Below are 23,159 nucleotides of genomic sequence, written 5' to 3'. Positions count from 1 at the left end.
TTGTGACAGCAGTAAAATGTATTTTGAATTAAATAAATTATATTCATTTTTCTTTTTGTGTCAATTAATTTAATTAAAATATTTTTTCTTGGACACCCTGTATAAATAATTATGTTAATGTTTATATTACTGAACCTTGATATTACAACCATTTAAATGAGCTAGTACACGACCCCTATTCCCTATTTAAAAATAAGGAGTGGGGGAAATGGAAGGGAGGGGGTTGACAAATGACAGATATATGTACCGTAAAAATGTGTCCCCCTTAGATCAAAAATCGACCTGTTTCTTCATTTCCTTAAAATCTAATAAATATTGCCAAAAAACGAGGTGGACTGTTTTCTTTGGCCCACACTGTATACATAAGTAAGTAGTCAAATAGATCTATACTACTACATGGCTAGTTATACAGACTATTTAGTATTCAATTAGATATTCGCACTATAAATGGCAACACTGCTTCCCTGCTGCTCACCTAATGCAAATGATTCGCGGCTGATTCATTCAGTTATTCGTCATTCTACAGTAATAATAATATCGTATGGCATTTTTGCCGGGGAGATCCTTTTGGATAGTTCCGGCGCCATTTACATCTTTAACCCTGTTTTAAGTAACTAGTGCCGATGTACACTAGCCCAGATTCTATAACTAGATTCTACAGTGACAATGCAACTCATTATTTTAAGCAATGTTGCCGATTTTAACGATTCCTTCATTGGAGTATATCTAATCAAACATTAAACAGTCTGTATTACATGACTTTTACAGAGACAGTTTCTGTTGACATGGATTTAATGTAGCTATATCATCATCATCATTATCCGTAGTTCACCCCACAAATTCCTGTCTTGAGCAAATTATTTGCGGCTGATTCATTCAGTCATTCGTCGTTCTACAGTGACAATGCAACTCATTCTTTTAAGCAATGTTGCCGATTTTACCGATTCCTTCATTGGAGTATATCTAATCAAACATTAAACAGTCTGTATTACATGACTTTTCCAGAGACAATTCCTATTGACATGGATTTAACGTAGTTATATCATCATCATCATTCAGTCTATACTTGTCCACTGCTGAACCTAGGTCTCCCGTAGTTCACCCCACAAATTCCTGTTATGAGCCGCTTACATTCAATTTTGGCATATCCGCTTCAGGTCATCTGTCCATCTTGTCGGTGGTCGTCCTCTACTCCGAAAGGTGTCCTGTCTGGGTCTCCACTCGAGAATACGTTTCGTCCATCTCTCGCGACATGCCCTGTCCAGTTCCATTTCAAGGTCGATATTCTTCTGATTGCGTCGGGTACTCCCGATATACGGCGCAATTCTGTGTTGGTTATTTGGTATCTTGGGGTTAATCCCAAGCTATATAATGAAGCCCAATGTAATGAAATACGCAGATGATAGAGTAATTTTATTAGACAGTTTATTTTAATCTGATTCAGAATTAGGGGAGGCCTATGTTCCACTTTGGACGCAGAAGGCTGGATGATGATGATGGGATGCACTCAGTGGCGTGCTGGCCATATAAATGAATCGGTGCAATCACCAAGAGGCCGCGGCCGGTCAAATAAGTTTCCATTATAAATAATGAATAAAAAATTCTGATTATAGAAGGTAACATGAGGATGGGAGGCCGCTTTCCTATAAAATCACCGGGCCGCTTGAAAAGTTCCAGCACGCCACTGGATGTACTTGGTATCGGATATGTTCGAGATTTCATTATGTGTAGATAAAGACGTTTTAAACACATTTATTCTTACCTTCAGAATTCCCCTTATGTGCATTTTGGCTATCATTTCGGAGGTAAAAAGAATTGTGACAACAGCATCGACAGAAAAGGTGGTAGTCTGCATAAAATGGAATTTCTCGAAGGTTTTTGGAGTATTGCAACTTACAGAGGCCAGACTTAACAGAGCACATGTTCTCATCAAACGTCGTACCCATCTCTGAAAATAAAAATAATTATTGTAGCTATCTAAACTTAAACTTACGTACATTTGTACCTATTTTTAGAATGTTATAGAGTTTTTTTCCTTAGAATATATTTTGATAACTATAATTGACACTAGTTGACTTTGTGTTACTTTTACTATTTTTAGTGGGAATTAATAAAAATTTCTGTTTAAAATACGTCTATTTTGACGTTTCAATATTAAGTTCGGAAATATTTCTCAAAATACAAATTAAAGAATAAAGAATGACTAAGTTTTCAATCTAATAGCACATAAAACAACATTAAAAATATTACTCTACATCCCATCAGATTGAAAACAATGGGAACCTTCTCTGGTTACATCTCCGAGTCTTCTAAAATTTGCAAGCCATAACGGATACTGAGACTAAAGAAGATGAGGCAATTTTACAATTTATAATTCACGTCCCATCTGCTCAGCGCGGTAAAGTTCCAACGAGAATGGTTCCCTTCGTACTCCAATCAGAGCAAACATGTAAATCAAAAATTAATAACCATTTTCAATTTCGTTGCAACACGAAACTACAGCCGCATCATATTCTAGTTTAATCAGAGACCGCAGCAAGCACCTCTACAGGTTTCGAAACTTATTAGTCTCTCATCAGGAGGCACATATGCTGCTCTCCCTGACCCAATCAGGACAAACCCGGGCGTGCAGTCACGGATTGCAACGAACGAAATGACAGGGATGCCCTAGCGCCAACTGCTAGCAAAAGACTAAGTTTTCAATTTAATAGCACATAAAACAACATTAAAAATATTACTCTACATCCCACCAGATTGAAAAACAATGGGAACCTTCCCTGGTTACACCTCCGAGGCTTCTAAAATTTGCAAGCCAACTGATGCTGAGGGTACCCCGTCAAAATAGCCCCGTCAAAAAAGCTCCGACAAAATAGCCTCGACATAATATCCCGCACACAAAATAGCTCCGATAAAATAGCCTGCAGACAAAATAGCCGCGGAATAATAGCCCGCCGACAAAATAGCCCCGACAAAATAGCCCCGACAAAATAGCCCCGTCAAAAAAGCTCCCTTCAGAATTCATTATGAAATCATTCCTTAAAAATACATTTTTTCGGAAATGGTAATTATCCTCAATTCAAATGTTTATCTTAACCACATTAAATAAAAATGGTCTTTTCAGAGAACTCGAGTCCTGTCTTCCCTGCCTCTTGGAAGTTTAAACATTTAAGTTAATAGAAAATCAATGTTTATTTATGATATAAACATTTTTTTCTGTTTTCGGGCAACAGTAAAATGTATTTTAAATTAAATAAATTAAATACATTCTTCCTTTTTGTCAAATAATTTAAATTAAAAAAAAAGTTTTGGACGCCTTGTATAACTAATTATGTAATTGTTTATAAGAGGCTGTTTTAGCCGGGGCTATTTTAGCCGGGGCTGTTTTGACCGGGGCTATTTTGTGTGCGATCCATTTTGTCGGGGCTATTTTGTTTGCGGGCTATTTTGTCGAGGCTATTTTGTGTTCGGGCTATTTTGACGGGGCTGTTTTGACGGGGCTGTTTTGACCGGGCTATTTTGACGGGTCACGGATGCTGAGACTAAATAAGTTTCGAAACCGGTATATGTGCTTGCTCCACTCTCTGATTGAACTAGAATATGATACGGCTGTAGTTTCGTGTTGCAACAAAATTGAAAATGGTTATTCATTTTTGATTTACATGTTTACTCTGATTGGAGTAGGAAGGGGACCATTCTCGTTGGAACTTTACCGCACTTTACACTTTATAAATTGTAAATTCCCTCATCTTCTTTAGTTTCAGCATCCGTTATGGCTTGCAAATTTTAGAAGCCTCGGGGGTGTAACCAGAGAAGGTTCCCATTGTTTTCAATGTGGTGAGATGTGGAGTAATATTTTTGGTGTTGCTTTATGTGCTATTAGATTGAAAACTTAGTCTTTTGCTAGCAGTTGCCGCTAGGACATCCCTGCAAATTTACTTCGTTGCAATCCGTGACTGCACGCCGGGGTTTGTCCTGGTTGGGTCAGAGAGATGTGCCTCCTGATGAGAGACTAATAAGTTTCGAAACCGTTAGAGGTGCTTGCTGTACTCTCTGATTGAACTAGAATATGATGCGGATGTAGTTGCAACGAAATTGAAAATGGTTATTCATTTTTAATTTACAAATTAAAGAAATTATTTTGTTTTGTTACGTAGTAATACGAAAAGTTTTCAGTAGTAATTGCACAAGAGCTCTAAAATTATTGAATTTTTTACGAGTGACACTTTGACAATTGTAATTTCACGAGCCGAAGGCGAGTGAAATTATGTCAAAGTGTCACGAGGGCAAAAATTCTATATTAATTTTGGAGATCGAGTGCAATTTATTGCGATTATTTCATGAATAAAACTGTTCAAAACCAAAATTTTATTGTAATTTATTTATGTAAGTACAAAATTATTACAATTAAACACACAGTTGTTATAAATATTTCACGGTTGAAAGTCATCACTTTTATAATTTTTAAAACATTAATTGTCATTAATGTCACTGAATTTATTTTTTCTTAGCAACAAAGGGCATCTGACGTAATATACTTGACGACGGGAAATTATCAAAAATTATCAATTTAATTTAGATTTCTGTAGCTTTCTATTGGTCAAAATCTCCTATGAATGAAATAATCAGTAGTAATTGCACAAGAGCTCTAAAATTCTCTATTAATTTTAGAGATCGAGTGCAATTTGTTGCGATTATTTCATGAATAAAACTGTTCAAAACCAAAATTTTATTGTAATTTATTTATGTAAGTACAAAATTATTACAATTAAACACACAGTTGTTATAAATATTTCACGGTTGAAAGTCATCACTTTTATAATTTTTAAAACATTAATTGTCATTAATGTCACTGAATGTATTTTTTCGTAGCAACGAAGGGCATCTGACGTAATATACTTGACGATGGGAAATTATCAAAAATTATCGATTTAATTTAGATTTCTGTAGCTTTTTATTGGTCAGAATCTCCTATGAATGAAATAATCTTAATAATTTAATTTTATTTGTCTCTTTCATTCTGAAAATTTAGGCCGACTTTAAAATGATATTGTCAATATTTTAAAGGTGTAGAATTCCTGAGACCATTTTATTGGAAGATATATAGTTAGTTCATTTGATTACATATGAAATCAACTTTTACTTAAGAATGCCCGTCAGATAAATCATAACATGTGATTTGTTTTTAAAAAGACAACCACAATACCTACTCATGATAGTAAAATTCTCTCATTATTGATGCTATTGTAAATCATGAGTAAAAAATAGGAAAAAATGATAAATACTATCCCGACATGGTAAGTATTTGATCTTAAATTTAGTTTACTCTAATCTAGTTAATTATTAACGTGAAAGTCTAATTTTATATGTATTAGGTACCTACATATACATACAGGGTGAGGCAAATAAAGGGCCTATTAGAAATATCTCGAGAACTAAAGGCAACAGAATCATGAAAATTTGAATAAAGGGGTTTTGAAGGATGATCTATTAAATGAAAATATTTTCATCTCTTTGCAACTTCCGGTTATACCGGAAGTTGCTTATAACTTCGTTTTTTTAAATGGGACACCCTGTATATTTTTACATTTTTGGATTCTCTTCGATGTCTTCTTTCTTAAAATATGAGGTTTTGTAATATTATACAGGGTATTTTAAAAGATAATTACGTTTTTTTATTAATTTCGTAGCAAAATTAACACCCTGTAGAATTGTAGTAGTTTGACATCTAAAACTCTACTTACGTTCAAATGATTTTTAATATACTCTACTATTGTTATGAATCATAAGTAATGCTAAATTTTTAATTTTAGTATACAGGGTTGGTCGAAACTCGGAATGAGTATTTTCTGAGTTTTCTTAAATGGAACACCCTGTATTTTAGTATTGTAATGAAATGATATTGTATGGTACTTTTTTGTTTCTTAAGCATTCCCTATACCTAACTGCTTTAATTTGTGCTTAATTGTTGGTCGCACCAACAATCTTAACTACGTAGGTATTTTGATAGCTAAACAATTATTGGTAATTTTAAGGACCAGTCTGGATTAATATGTATTTATTTCTGAAAAATTATTTGGGATTGAGTTTTTTCACGGCCAACCTAATAAAATTTTACGTATTTTTTGTTGCAATTATTGTTTAGCTAGTTATTACCAATAACTCACAAATTAAAGCAGTTAGGTATAGGGAATGCTTAAGAAATAAAAAAGTACTATAAAATATCATTTCATTACAATACAAAAATACAGGGTGTTCTATTTAAGAAAGCTCAGAAAATACTCATTCCGAGTTTCGACCAAACCGGTATACTAAAATTAAAAATTTAGCTATACTAATGATTCTTAACAATAGTAGAGTATATTAAAAATCATTTGAACGTAAGTAGAGTTTTAGATGTCAAACTACTACAATTCTACAGGGTGTGAATGTTGCTATGAAATTAATAAAAAAACGTAATTATCTTTTAAAATACCCTGTATAATATTAAAAAACCTCATATTTTAAGAAAGAAGACATCGAAGAGAATCCAAAAATGTAAAAATATACACGGTGTCCCATTAAAAAAAAAACGAAGTTATAAGCAAGCGGTATAACCGGAAGTTGCAAAGAGATGAAAATATTTTCATTTAATAGATCATCTTTCAAAATCCCTTTATTCCAATTTTTATGATCCTGTTGCCTTTAGTTCTCGAGATATTTCTAATAGGCCAGTTATCTGCTTCACCCTATACAGGGTGTTTCATTAATAATTGTCCATATAGTAACTGGAGAAACCTTAGCACAAAATACGAAGATTTAACCTAAAACACTTAAATAAAATGTGGTTCCTTACTGAGTTACAGGGTGTTTTATCTAAAAATTTAAAAATTATTTTTGCTTAGCATTTTAAAACTATTCGACGTATCCTTTTCATACTTAACAGAAAGTGCGACTACTATACAGCCTACTAAATTACGATAAACAAGCGTTTCTAGCTACTACCAGAGGCGTACGACAGGGGATAGTGAATTGTTGACCCTTCTCAAATTCTACGCCACTGGTGGAATTACTATTTTAGTACCATTTTTAAATTCTCAAATATTTTCTACGTAAATAATATACTCCTCATTGGTAACGATAAAGTCATTAGTTTTCGAGATATTTCAAGTTAAATATGAAACGGCACGGTTATTTCGATTAATTTACGATATGATTCATATGATTAAAATTTAAAAATTATTTGTACCCAGTACTTTAAAACTATTTGACGTATCCTTATCATACTTGGTAGGAATTGTAGGTACTGTACACCCTAATAAATTAAGATAAATAAACGTTTCTAGCTACTACCAGAGGCGTACGACAGGGGATAGTGGCTGGTTGACCCTTCCCAAATTCTACGCCACTGACGAAATTGCTATTTTAGTGTAATTTTTTGATTTTCAATACTTTTTATGTAAATAATATACTGTTCATTCGTAACGATAAAATGATTAGTTTTCGAGATATTTGGAATTAAATACAATACATTAATCAAAATAACCGTGTCGTTTCATTTTTAACTTCAAAAATCTCGAAAACTAACGACTTTATCGTTACGAATGAGGAGTATATTATTTTCATAGAGAGTATTGGAGAATCCAAAAATTGAACCAAAATAGCAATTCCGCCAGTGGCGTAGAATTTGGAAAGGGTAAACCATTCACTTTCCCCCGTCGTACGCCTCTGGTAATATACAGAAACGTTTGTTTAACATAATTTAGTAGTTTGTACAGTACCTATACTTCCTGCCAAGTATGAAAAGGATACGTCGAATAGTTTTAAAATGCTGAACAAAAATAATTTTTAAATTTTTAGATAAAACACCCTGTAACTCAGTAAGGAACCACATTTTATTTAAGTGTTTTAGGTTAAATCTTTGTATTTTGTGCTAAGGTTTCTCCAGTTACTATATGGACAATTATTAATGAAACACCCTGTATATCGTCGATATGTTATGGATTTATTAATATGTACCTAGTGGCATTTTTTACTACTAATTTATTCTTTTAATATTGTAGGTAATCGTCAATTGTAACTAGATCTTACTACATTTTGCTGAAGAATTTGTGACGCAATTAGTTTCATTTTTAACATCATAGTAGCAGCTTCTTTGATTATTTTCTTTTTGTCATCTATTTCTTTTAGGTCTATACATGACACATTGAAGTGTATGTTCACTTTTCCATGCGTGTTTAAATATTTGAGATCTATCAAATTCTCTATTTTCATATAAGATCGATGTTCACTTATACTAACATTTAATGGTCAGAATGGTCTTAATGTTTCACCTAAATAAAAGTGTTTGCATTCACAAGATATTTTATAAATGCAATTCTTTATTCTTTGTTGTTCGTTATTAGGTTTGGGTGTGTTGTTATCGTTTTAGTAAATCTTAAAACTAACTTAAATTCTAAGTTCATACATCAAAACAAAACATAATTACCTTGTTCACCCATTCAATATCTGCGCTTTCGTTGAAAGCCTCATCAGGTCCATAATCAGCCAAAATTGGTTCCCCTTTTAAGCTCTGCTTCCTTCCTAGCATCATCTTGATTCTTTCCGGGATAAATTTCGAACGAATTTTACCTAAAAATAAACAACTTAATAACTTTTAACAAATAAAAATTCTCAAGTATTTTTATTACCGAATCCTATTTACAAAAACGTAATAAAAATTAAACCTCGATGGGAAGAAAGGGGGCCCAGAAGTTATGTACTACTGTAATTAAATAATAAGTACAAAGTAGGTAAATTGCAAAAAAAGTGAAAAAATGGGGTTTTTCATTCGAATTTTTTCGACCCCTTGAGAACATAACTTACAACCTTCATATTCCGCCTAGAAAAACCATAATATTATGACTGAAACGTGTGATAAATTTCGTTAGGATTAGTTTAATAGTTTTTGCATAACAATTTTGCCATCTAGTGTCTGCAAAACACATTTCAAATTTGTAAAACTATGCTGCGTCCAAAATAGTCGAACTCTAAATACTCGAACATTTTTATTATTAGTCCAAGCAATAAGCAATGAAGCTTAAAATAGGACAAAACCTCGCAATTTTTATAGAATACATCGATTTGCATGAAAATTTGGAATTAAGTTCACCTTACCCTCTACTTCAAAATCTATATTGTGCTGACGGCCGCTTTTTATTTTTTAAGCGTGGAAACTACCCCTTATTGCTAAAATCTATAAAAAAGCTTAAAAAGGATGAAATTTGTTCAGATGCATTACATAATGATTGTCTAATACTGCAACTATATTTATTGACTATTTCGGCCCTTTAAAAGTTCAGTTTTTAAGTGTGCAAACTCCCCCAAATTGCTCAAATTTGCTCAAAACTTCTCAAAAATGCTTAAGCAGGATAAACTTTGATTCGGATGATTTATGTGATAATGGTTTGATATTCTTAATATAATTTCTGAGTATTTCAACCCTTCAAAATTTATTTTTGAAGGGTGAAGACTACCCCTTATTGCCAAAACCTATAAAAAAGCTTAAAAAGAGTGAACTTATTTGTTCAGATGCATTACATCATGATTGTCTAATAAGTACTGGAACTTAATGCCCTTATGCTTAAATTTGCCCAAAATTGCTCAAAAAATGCTTAAGGAGGATAATATTTGATTCGGATGATTTATGTAATAATTATAGATATTCATTTATATTCGTCCCGCCTAAAATTTACGGATACACGTATACGCAAATTATGTATACGTATTCGTATGTTATATAGTTCCATGAGTTTAGTATAAATCAATGTATAAGTATATATAAGTTTCTAACGTACACCATACAAAAAACATCGCTAACTTATTACATTATTATGCTTCCAACAGGATTTCTCCATTTTTTTTAATATAGGCATTGGTTTTTTAACCCTCACTTTTTTATTTTTTATCCTAGAGAGTTTGGTAAAGAAGAATTTTGTAGGTTTTTACAATTTCTATAAGGCTATTAATATTAAATCCTTTTAAAACTCTCAGTCGCAAAAAGAGGCGACTTTGAAAGGGTTGGTAAAGGTGGTTTTTGAATGTTAGTACCTACTAGTTTTAATTGTCAATAGCTCACTTAATTTTTGCCGTAGAAAAATTTTTTGCTAAACCAAGTTCTTGGGAATTAAATAATAAACAATTTCATATTTAAACATTTTTTTCGTATCTCTGATAGTAATCTTTCTATTCTGAAGAAAAAGGCATTTTTTACTAAACTACAAATATATAACTACATTATATACTAAATTTACAATCAAGATGCAGTAGAAATAAACAAACAGACACGTTAAATGCTACTAGGAGCATTGCCGAATCATAATTTACAATGTATATGGGTCATTTCATTTCAAATCACTCAATTTTGGAGCAAAAAAATTTTGGACCTCCGATTTGTCTGAAAATTGGTATATAGGGGAGTGCAATTAGAACGAAAAGATACAATGTTTCGGAAAAAATCAAACAAGGTTATATTTTTCTAAAACTTTTTTTGTTAGTTTATAAATATGTTAAAGTAAAAAGTTCTACTCACAAATTTCGCCGCTATTTGTTTATTAATTGTTTAAACAATAACAATTGTTCTGTATAAATAATGTTAAGAATACGGGTGAATTCAACATTTTATTTTGATAAAAAATATTTTTATTTTAGTTTTGATTATGCTGAACCCGAATCTGACATTACAATTTGCAAATTCAAAATGGCGGATTCAAAACGGCGGATTTTTTCCTAAAAATCCTTAAAAAGTAGTTGTAAAATCCGAATTTTTTTTATAAAACGTGTTTGTTTACATATATGTGGATATTTTTGAGAGGTTGCTGAACCTGAATCAAATTTTGATAATTTAAATTATAAAATGGCAAATCCAAAATGGCGGATAACTTAAAAAATAGTTGTAAAATAATAGTTTCTTTACAAAATGTATTTATTTCTACATATATTTATTTTTGAGAGCCTGGATAAACCTAACTTAAATGTTAACATTAAAAACTATAAAATGGCGGATCCAAAATGCGGATTTTCTAAAAACAACATAAAAAAGAACATTTTTCAAAAACATTTATTGTTTTTATTTTTAGCAGGTTGTTGAATCTGAATTAAAGATTAAAAATTTAAATTTCAAAATGGCGAATCCAAAATAGCGGATATTTAAATGAAAAAGAAGTAGAATCCAATCAAACAAATTTCAGTTATGAGTAAAATACCTATATTTTTCATAATACTGAAAATTGTTATTATGGAAAGTTGTTCAGAATTAAAAACGATGTGTCAATATGCAATTACACTCTTCTAATCGAAATATTGTGAACTATAAAGGTACATATTTATTGCGCGAAATATAATTTTTTTACGTACCTCGTATAATATTGATAAAATATAATATTTTATATTTGCATATTAAGTGTTAGACCATGCACAGCTATTTATGACGAATAACTTTCTTCATAAAATTAATAATAAAACAGTTATCATAAATAATAAGTGAAAATTTAATGAAGAAGTTGGGTATAATTAATTTGAAACAATATTAAAAAAAAACAAATTTTCGATTAGAAGGATATAATTACATATTGGAACATAGTTTTAATTCCAAACAACTTTTCTTTATAAAAATTTTCGATATTGTGAAATATAAAGGTACTTTACTCTTGAGTGAAATTCATATTTTTTGACATACCTCGTACAAAATTAAGAAAATTTGATATTGGATGGTTGCATCTTATGTTATATACGATGCAGAGTATTTTGTAAAGAATAAGTTTTTTACTAAAACTGATAAAACTAAAAAAGTTATCAATAGGTTCCAAGTTACGCAGACATACTGTATAAGAGCTAAAAAAATTTTTTTTGTTGAACATTTATTATTGTTAAAGCTTATTATTAAATGTATTTTAGGCAAGTTATACAGAAAAAAGTTTTGATTACTCTGTATATACATTTTTTCAGCTGGTAATTTTCGGTTTTTGTATTACATTTTTGTTATCTTTCTTAGTTTTCTCAAAAAGAAATTGTTTATTTTACATTTAAACTAAAATAATTCAGTGTTTTTTTAAGACTACATCCTAAGCTTTAAAAAAATATATCAAAAAAATTGTATTAGATTTATTCCAACTTGAGTAATACCGTCTTAAATTGGTGGGAACTCTGTAAAACTACGAAGTTTTCAAAAATTACATTTTTTGAGATATCGTATTATTTGAATGAAATTTCTGAGATTTTTTTTGAATAGAAGATCGTTTAGTAAGATTATTGAGAGGTAAGTTGTGCAATTTTGAGAGTTTTATAAGTAAAATTTTATTAGTTACACATTTTTAAATCATTTTTAAGCAAAATTCATGTAAGACTCACTTTCCGCCCACACCGTACTTATGTCCATATATTTTATTTCTTTGTATTACAACCATAAGATAGCTTATTTCATCTTCTTTCATGTCCAATTTGTAAAATTTCTTTTGATCCATTAGTTAAAGAATTACATTAAAAAAACTCAACCGTGCACTTCTTCCAACGCTAGTTTACAGTGCGCCAATGTGTGTGAGAAGGGTGACTTTAGCGTTATAAATAAAAAATTACAGAAGCTAGAGATTTAACTCTAGAAAAATCTTTATATAAGTTTTTTTTGTAAAATTTTCTGAATTTTTCAATGGTCAAGTCAGTTTTTTTCTAAAAATTATATTTTCGGAGTTATTTAAAAAAACATCTAACTTCGCTGTTCATTTGTTTAATAAAAAATGAAGCACCCACTTCTCGAGTAGAACTTTTTGATATGTTGTATATTAAACATTTCTTGATGAAATTACAGAAAGTTTTATCTTGTTTGATTTTTTCCGAAGTGAAAATCTAAATGCACTCCCCTAATATAGCTTCTGCGGAACGTAAAAATAAGATATTTAAGGTCAAACAATCTTCTTCTTTTTTTCTCAAAATGTTATTTTATGCGATTTTACAGTGATTTGGTGTTTATTTATACAAATTTGCATTTTCTGTCGTAAAGTAGCAATGGAAAACATAATATTTTAATAGAAGGGACTCAAAAATGTTATTATATGGCATTATAACAAGTTACTTTGATTCAAAACAAGCTTTTGATCAAATTTTATAGTGCAGAAAACGTTAAAATACCGTTTTTTACATTTTTCTCCATTCCCAAAATACATCATAATCGATTTGGCTGAAAATTTTCCCACAGATAGACAAAACATAGGACTTTAAGTGGTGAGAAGGATTTGAATTATATTACAATACCAAAACAGTTACATGCAATATTATAGTCAAAAATATAGGCGTCTACTGTAAGTACAATTAACTCGAAAATATCGACCTCACGACAAAAATTGTTAAAAAGAAATTGTAATAATTGTAAATACGATTTATTTGGAACAATTTCAGTGCCTACCATTTTTGTCGAAAAGTTAAAAATGGCGGAGATATTGAGCAAAACAGGTTCTCCTTTAAAATCAAGATGGCGGCTAACGTAACGGAGGAATTCATTCGTGATTTTAAATTTAGGCTACTATTAACTCCCCTAAAGATCAGAAAAATAAAATTTTGGGCAGCTCGGCATTCAAGGTCAAATGCTATCCCGACTGGACTAATATATACTTTTGAGTCTGATATTACTGCATGTAACTTTTTTTGTATTGTAATATAATTCAAATCCTTCTAACCACTTGACTTAAAGTCCTATCTTTTGGCTATCTGTGGGCAAATTTTCAGCCAAATCGATTATGATGTATTTTGGGAATGGAGGAAAATGTAAAAAAACGGTATTTTAACGTTTTTTACACTATAAAATTTGATAAAAAACTTGTTTTGATTCAAAATAACTTGTTATAATGCCATAAAATGACATGTTTGAGTCTTTTCTATTAAAATATTATGTTTTTCATTGATACTTTACGACAGAAAATGCAAATTGGTTTAAATAAACACCAAATCACTGTAAAATCGCATAAAATAACATTTTGAGAAAAAAAGAAGAAGAAGAATTTTTGACCTTAAATATCTTATTTTTACGTCCCGCAGAACAAATATACCAATTTTCAGAAAAATCGGAGATCCAAAATTTTTTGCCTGAGTAATTTGACATGGAATGTACCATATACGCTGTGAGCTCGTACGTAGAGGGGATATTTACAAATTCGCGAGCGCCAGTAGTGGCAAGTCTGTAAACGTTTACCGGAAATTTGACATAAATGTCAAAGTGATTAATTTAAAATTAAAATTAAAAACATTAATTATAATAAATATTATAGTTGGTCAAAGCTGTGGTATACAGGGTGCGCCAAACCTCTGGTCTTCTTTGATTACGGCTAAACTATGAGATATACAAAAAAATGTTTATAACAAAACTAATGTGTATCAAAGAGATCTATAATTTTAAATTATTTTCAATTATACAGGGTGAGTCAGAAAGACGGTATGAACCAAAGTTGTATTTTTTTAAATGGAACACCCTGTATATTAAATCATTTTTGAATGTATTATTTAAAAATATGAAAAATTTGTATAAGGTCTTATAGGCCTAAAGTTAATAATTTTCGAAATATTTACATTTTTATTGAGAAAAATGGTAATATTTATAGGGTTGTGGATAATGTTTCCATGGAAATAAAAATTTAGGTGATAGGTCAAAGTTTTTAAAATATAGTTTTATTTTTAAATAATTTAATATTTTTTACTTTTAGCCATAAAATATACAGTGTGATCACTATTTGCAAATACAAAAATTTTTTCATTTTTTTTAAATGCGACACCCTGTATATTAGTTTTGCGTTTTGTAGTAAATATTACAACCTTTCTTTTGGTATAAGGTTGTATGTACCTAGCATGTTTCGTTTTGTAGATATTTTAAAAAAACTATAGATTTTACGTTTTTGCGGATTTTTTATTTAAAAATTTTTTTGCAAAAAAAATAATTATAATCTGGTTTTAGAAACATACACTAAAATATAAAATATGAAAATAAAAACGTAATTAAAGATTAAAATAAATCGTATGCTAGTACAATTCAATTGAATTTAATAACTTTAAATTATTTTACAAAAAATATTTTACCATATTAATGAATACATAAATTAGTTACTAAATTAAATAAACAACTAAATTTTAAATCAATCGTAGTAATTCTTCTACCGCAACTTTCCTGTACCAAATTAATTGTTAGTTATATTGTATTTACGAGTAAGATCAGTTAACAACTTTTTAATTTACCTACGTCTTGAGAACGTATAAAGTATGCTTTGAAACAAATGAACGTTATGGAAGTATATTAAGAAGTAAATAGTATCTATGTACCTACTCGTGTCACAATAGCTGGTAATAATTTCTAATGGTTTCGCCCAAAACAAATGTCATATCCAAAAAAATTTCGGTTAAAAAATTAAAACTTAAAATATATAAAAATTGTTACAAAAATTTCAACTACAAAAGTATTACCCGTTTTTGTGACACCAGTAAATACTATTTATATTAATAAATAATTTGGCTGATACATTTAACATTCATTTGTTTCAAAGCATACTTTATAATAATTTTTATATTCTCAAGATGTATGTAAGTAAAAAAAGGTAAATTAAAAGTTTAACTAAATACAATTTAACTAACAATTAATTTGGTACAGGAAAGTTGCTGTAGTAGAAAAATTACTACGGTTGATTTAAAATTTGGTTGTTTATTTAATTTAGTAACTAATTTATGCATTCATTAATATGGTAAAATATTTTTTGTAAAATAATTTAAAGTTATTAAATTCAATTGAATTGTACTAGCATACGATATATTTTAATCTTTAATTACGTTTTTATTTTCATATTTTATATTTTAGTGTATGTTTCTAAAACCAGATTATTATTATTTTTTTTGCAAAAAAATTTTTAAATAAAAAATCCGCAAAAACGTAAAATCTATAGTTTTTTTAAAATATCTACAAAACGAAACATGCTAGGTACATACAACCTTATACCAAAAGAAAGGTTGTAATATTTACTACAAAACGCAAAACTAATATACAGGGTGTCGCATTTAAAAAAAATGAGAAAATTTTGTATTTGCAAATAGTGATCACACTGTATATTTTATGGCTAAAAGTAAAAAATATTAAATTATTTAAAAATAAAACTATATTTTAAAAACTTTGACCTATCACCTAAATTTTTATTTCTTTGGAAACATAATCCACAACCCTATAAATATTACCATTTTTCTCAATAAAAATGTAAATATTTCGAAAATTATTAACTTTAGGCCTATAAGACCTTATACAAATTGTTCATATTTTTAAATAATATATTCAAAAATAATTTAATATACAGGGTGTTCCATTTAAAAAAATACAACTTTGGTTCATACCGTCGTTCTGACTCACCCTGTATAATTGAAAATAATTTTAAATTATAGATCTCTTTGATACACATTAGTTTTGTTATAAACATTTTTTTGTATATCTCATAGTTTAGCCGTAATCAAAGAAGACCAGAGGTTTGGCGCACCCTGTATATTTTTACCTTAAATATACTTACGTTTTAAATGCTGAATTTAAGTTTTTTTAATGTTCCGTAATATGTACTTATAAATTAATCTGCGCCATCTACACGATAATTGTGAAAGTATTCGAAGTAAGAAATTCATATTTTATCAATAGGGCTTTTCATTTACAGTCATTTGTTTCGAGCTTCTGTCATGTGTCACATAATATTAATATATCTACGTCATACGTTATTGGTATCTACAAATGATACAAACCAAAGACGTATGACGTAGCTATATTAATATTATGTGATACATGACAGAAGCTCGAAACAAATGACAATCGATGAAAAGCCCTATAGAACGTCAAAATGATTAGCAAAATCTTAAAAAAATCGATTACAATTTAATTACTATTTTGCGTTGTAAATATTAAGCGATAACAATTAAATAATAATTTAAAAATTACCAGTGAAAGTTGAATTAGTAATCCGTCAGGAGCGACACCAGCGAAGCTCAAAGCGTATACATACATTGTAAATCTCAAATCATGATTTCCAAAGTTTATAAATTGTAAATTATGATTCGGGAGTGCTCCTAGTAGCATTTAACGTGTCTTGATTTGTTTATTTCTACTGCATCTTGATTGTAAATTTAGTATAAGCTAGTCAAACTTCTAGAATATATTAATAATACATAAATAAAGAAGATTGAATAAGGCCAATGACTAAAAACACCGCTAACTTACATTATTATGCTTCCAATTGGATTTCTCTTTTTTTTTTTTCAAGAAAATATATTGGGTTTTTAACCGCAACTTTTTTATTTTTTATCCTAGAAAGTTTGGTTTTTGAGATACAAATCAATTGGAAGTTCTGTCCGACAAAATATATATATGGGACGTTTTCGTAGTCTGACGTTCCAAATTTTTAACCTGTTCCACAATTAAAACTTCCCCTGTTCCAGTGTTCCCATACATCAAAGTTTGTCCGACGAGACACCGTTAATAAGCTATTAACAAATTGTCAGCTTGCTTTTAATCACTTTTTTGGTACCTACATAATAAAATTCTATATTTATAAATTATACACAGTCTTACAGCCCGTAGAAGTTCATGGGATGGGCTAATACATAAATAAAAATTAATATCCCGAATCTGATACCCAAGAAAAGTGAAGTAAATATTTTAGTTGATGAAATTCATACTTACACTATTTAAATCGTCTCCCTTCAAATATAATTGATGGGGATTTATATTTCCGTTTTATCATGTTTTTAATTTGTGGAATTGTCTTCAGACTTTGTGCCTGGCTGTTTATAATTTCATAAGAAGGGAAGCTGGGGCGCGCATGGACCTAAAAGATCAATATTCCCTGACACATTTATTTCCTAATAATATAACAAATTTACATTGAGTTTACTTAAATTATTTTAAGAATTTTTCTGTTTAAATATACTTAAAAGATTAAGTTTTCATTTGCCCTTTGAATTTTGAATATTTTAAGTATGCCGAAAATTTATTCTGGGCCTTTTTAAAAGTATTTAAATAATCGATAGTTGGTAAACCTGTTAGAATCCGGTACAGTGTTGCCTAATGTCGAATATCTATTGGAAACTTTGTATTTTTTGTTGTGTAATAAAAACAATATACAATCAACATATACCGGGTGGTAAATCGTAAAACGGGCCATAGGAATAAACTCAATGTAAAATTCTAAACTGTTGAATTCCTGCTTTCCTAATTATTTTACTTCAAAATGTGTAGAGGATTAAAATCTGTATTAAAAACAAAAGTTAAAATTGTTTTACGATTTAAATACATTCAATGTAATACATTTGCACGCGATTTGCACAATAAGTAAGTAGATATTTTTGTGTAAAAGTTAGGCCACACGTTACTATTTAACTCATAACTGAATAAAACATATTTAGTATTAATACTTTCTCCTCAATTGAGAGTAGGTATAGGTATATCTTATCAACTTTATTGCTTTTTAAAAAAAGATATAATAAAAATATTGACAGTTAAAACATTGTTAAAATAAGTTCATTGTGACCGAACGCAACCGTTATACACAGTGTGGTCTAACTTTGGCGTGATACTCTGAAAAATGTATTATATTTTTAAAAAATTTTGGAATATGTTTAATTCGAACAACAATTTTAACAATGGTTTTCAATACCTACAGATTACAATCCTCTACAAATAGTTTCAGATGTCTTTTGATGTAAAATAATTAGGGAAGCAAGAATTCGACAGTTTCGAATTTTATATTGAGTTTACTATGGCTCCATCCGGTATAAGCTGTAGGTGTAGGTGTAGATGTAGATCTGCGTCTGCAATATCGGTTCAAAAGTATGTAGTATGTAATGTTAAAAATCGATTAGAGTTTTCAAATAAAATATTTTTCCACCTACCTCTACCGAAAGTATACTTTTCCGGACCTGATTGTAGGGAGCAAAGTTGTACTTTTCCTCCCTAGGGAGGAAAAGTAAAAGTGACGTCATGGTATTTCATTCATGAAATATAACTTATTGACGCCCTGTACAATATCTATTTTCTATTACGTAAGTATCTATAGATTTTAACGTTTATTTAAAAACACTCTGTATTTTGCAGAATAGTAAAAAACAGTAAATTGTTATTCTGATTTAACAATGTTTACATTAATAATTTGACTTATATTTGACAGTTGACAGTTATAATGTACCTACTTGTTGGTTTTAGTTCTAATAAATTTTGTTGGTTAGTCACATAAATATATTAAGTAAAAATAAAAAAAGGACTTGTTATTTGAGGAAGGTGGAAAAACCATATGTATAACATGGGAGTAAAGTGCCTTTTCCTCCCTTGAATGATTACTGCCCTCCGCTACGCGTCGGGCAGTAAACTTCATTCTCGGGAGGAAAAGTAGCACTTTCCTCCCTTGTTATACAAATAGCTATTGCAAACCACGTCCAAATCGGGCTTTTAAGAATACTTATAATAGTTATAATAAAGTTTATTTGGGATACGATTATATGGTAGGGGAGCCCAAGTGGGAATTTTTGCAGTTACTCAAGCGCGTCAGATTATCACATGGGGAGAAACCTGGTACCCTTCTTCATAGGAAGCCGAGAAAATACGTTTTTTTAACGTATACCGATTTTGAACTTTGAGATTCAATTTGTTCAACCTAGCTGTTGATTGTTATTTTGGTATTTTGGGTATTTTTCACGCGTAACAGCGATTCTTTTTAATATTATGATACATGTTATGAGTCTCTTGAAGATATGAAGAATAAAAAGGTAATGGTTTAAAAATTACCATCCTATTGTTTATAACTTCGTCGAAAACGCCGGTCAACTTTGACGGGTTGTATCTCATAGCAACCACTCGTCGCAATTAAACTTTTTTTGTTTTAAAAGAAGCGTCCTGTCACAAAAAATTGTTTATAATTTTTTAATATAGGTACTCCTGAGTCCACTCAAATAGTCCAATTTCAATTCTGTAAAGTATGTTAGATAGTGCCTTTTTATACGAAAATCGTAATTATTCTGGAATATCATAATTATTACGGTTATTATTACCACCGTCAATTAATTGTTAATTAACAAGAAACCTAATTTTTGCTAAATTATTCGTTCAATTTCCACCGGCTTTAAGCCCCAGAATTCTGGAAGTATATTGTATAATCTATAAATCTATACCAAAATTGCTTTAATGTAACCAAGTTATTTAATTATTTATAAATAATTACTTAAGTACCTAACATTTTAGTTGAAAATAAAAGAATTTGTTGGGAAAACCCGGATTTTCGAGGAAAATTTTCATCGAAGCAAATCGGGAAGAAAGTATCTCTATGCAGAATTAAATTAAGGTGAATTTTTATTTGGATGTTTTTGGTGTAAAGTTAAAATCTTAGTTTCAGTGCTCCGGGTTACAGAGCAATAGTAGGGGAGGAAATATGCTAAATTTGCAGTTACTCGAACGTTATTGGGACCTATTGGGTTGTGAAGGGTCCTAAAACCAAAAAAAGGTAAGTAAAAGTTTCCATTATTTAATTTAAGTTTCCATTTCTAACAATCGATTTTTTCAATTATAGCGCCATCTATCCATAATTCGAAAAAATGTCTCGAATAAAAGTTACTTATTTTTATGTAAGGAATCCAAAAAAAAAATGGGGGCTCCTATTTAAGATTTTACAGTAACTACCCCCCCACCCCCGTGGGGGTCGTGTTTGGTGTCATAAGCTCTATTTTTCAAAAATATTGAATACGTGTAGGTTTTGCAGTTTTTCGATCTGATGTTCATTTCGGGAAATATCGCAAGGTTCCTATTTAAAATTTTTAATTTACCCCCACCCCTTTCCGTGGGGGTCGTGCTTGGTCACGTTTGGTATCATTCGATAGATTTTTGAAAACTATTGAACACGTATTTTTTAGTTTTTCGATCTGACGTTTATTTCTCGAGATATTCGCTTTTTTCTTGTGAAACTTTGTGACACACCCATTTCCTTACGCCCCGCTCAAACCGTCAGATTTTTGAAATACACACTATTCTGCAGATATGTACATACCTCACCTACCTTATCTTAATCTGACGATTTCCAGTTTTTCTAAGGATATATTTTTTTAGGACCCCCTTATATAACGAATTCCCCTGTATTAATATCCAATAATATGGTAGGGATACATTTACAGGGTACAAGGTTTCTCCCCATGTGATAATCTGACGCGCTCGAGTAACTGCAAAAAATCCCCCTTGGGCTCCCCTACCACAATAATTGAACAAATCACGATTTCGCAGCGCTAATTTATATATATACTAGCTGACCCGGTGAACTTCGTTGCACCTTAGATAATGTGTCATAATTCGATAATGTGTCATAATTTTAATTCTAGATCAATTGGTCGAACGCAATTGCTAGAGATCAATAACTCAAAATCAACTGCTCGAAAATTAATTGCTCGATATAAAAATTGATCGAAATACAAATTGCTCGAATAAAAAAGAAAATTATATGTCCAAATATTTATTCACAATAATACAAAATTTGTAGGTATATAAGAGAGGTACATTTAATAGGACAAATTATGTAATATTCCACGTATATAATCACAGATATTAATTTGTGGTTCATAATATGTAATTGTTTATTAAACGCAATAACCTATCAACACTATCTCTATATCTTCTATGACCATTTTGAGGTTGTTTGCCACTTATGGATACTCGTTCTCAGAGGCATCTTTCAGTGCATCACAGTTTTTCGATTTCTTTCTAACGCATTAAGTTGGAAGTGACAGAAAAATGGTACGTCCGTGATCACAGTTTGTTATAACATTTATTCTAATTGTTGATAAATGGCGCTATAATCGAACAAAAAATGATTTAGGAATTATATATACGACTATAATCTGTACAATTTATAAGACTATATAAATCAAAGAAAATACCATTTTATAAATGCAATAAACACAATTGATTTGTTTTTATACCAAATTGCAAATTAAAGGGTTAAACTGCAATACCCTTTTCATATTTGGGTGATTACGATTCTGACAACTGTCACAATTAACTTAAATGTCAGATTATAATAAATGTTATAAATGTGTATTACCACGGACTTACCTTTTTTGCGGTTACTTGTGACGTACTGAAAAATGCCTCTGAGAAGGACCACACTGTTCAATTTTTAGTTCATTTAAACTTTGTTCTTGTTCTAGAGCGCAAATAAATTTCTGCGGTTATTTTTCATTTATTTCCAAAGCTCAAACATATTTAAGATTTATAATAAAGATGTTTTCAGCATAAATTAATATACGATTATATACGTGGAATATCATATAATTTGTTCTATTATACTTACTATCTTTCTTATATCTATATTTTGTACTATTGTGAATAAATATTTTAGATATACAATTTTCTTTTTTATTCGAGCAATTGACTTTGGGTAAATGTGACCTTTCGGCAGTTGCTTTTCCCTGTAATAAATGCATAAACTCTAACAAACGTAGGTGTTCTACAAAATATTTTATAGAAAAATTTTTTGATCAACAATAGCCTTTGATTTTATGCTTCTGTATTTTGGTAAAATTTTAAAAGCATTAAAAAGAGTAAACTGACGGACGGACCTATTGAGACAGAGAGCGAAGTGTTCTGGCGCTAGTTTTTTGGGGAAAAAATTATTATTGTAGCAGAGATACACGCCTTCGCCAAAATTTTGATTATTATACCAGAGATGCGCCACCATCAAAAGCATCTGCCAAAATTTTGATTATTATGCCAGAGAAATGGTCCTTCGGCAAAATTTTGAAATATTTTTTGTACATTAAGAATAGTAATCGAAAAATTAAAAACTTCATAATTTCACGGATGTTTGTACAATTTTCGCCCGTTCTTCTCATGTGCTTAATATCGTCTTTCGTGCTCTCGTGCTCTCGTGTTGTCCTACGGGCTCGTTTTGTTATCTCGGAAACTAATTGACCTAGAGAGACGATTTATATACCGTTGGATAGCGAACTCAGCAGGGAGTATAACTGCAAAATTTCATAAAAATTGGTCAAGTAGTTTCGGAGGAGTATGGCAACAAACACTGAGAAAGAGAATTTTATATACAGATGTTAAATATTTAAATGGCTATTAAAAAATAACGGTTAAAGATAAAAAGTGAAAATTTAGGATTATATGT

At 30.1% G+C, this 23,159-nt stretch overlaps 1 protein-coding gene across 3 annotated transcripts in view; it reads right to left on the bottom strand.

The window, feature by feature from the left end:
- Positions 1 to 17,850, bottom strand: part of LOC126887697 (sodium leak channel NALCN) — a 157,311-nt gene extending 139,461 nt beyond the window's left edge. For all 3 annotated transcript variants that reach the window (XM_050655351.1, XM_050655352.1, XM_050655353.1), the window contains exons 1-3: positions 17,693 to 17,850; positions 8,465 to 8,607; positions 1,763 to 1,948 (exon numbers count right to left, since the gene is read on the bottom strand). In XM_050655351.1, the coding sequence (XP_050511308.1) occupies positions 1,763 to 1,948; positions 8,465 to 8,569 (291 nt within the window). In that variant the 5' untranslated portion in view covers positions 8,570 to 8,607; positions 17,693 to 17,850. The remainder of the gene's footprint in view (positions 1 to 1,762; positions 1,949 to 8,464; positions 8,608 to 17,692) is intronic.
- Between the last annotated feature and the right edge of the window lie 5,309 nt (positions 17,851 to 23,159).

Source organism: Diabrotica virgifera, chromosome 7 (assembly GCF_917563875.1).
Source record: "Diabrotica virgifera virgifera chromosome 7, PGI_DIABVI_V3a".
In the NCBI taxonomy this organism is placed as follows: Eukaryota; Metazoa; Arthropoda; class Insecta; order Coleoptera; family Chrysomelidae; genus Diabrotica; species Diabrotica virgifera.
The sequence above is the reverse complement of the archived record's forward strand: the minus strand, read 5'-3'. Positions and strand labels throughout refer to the sequence as shown.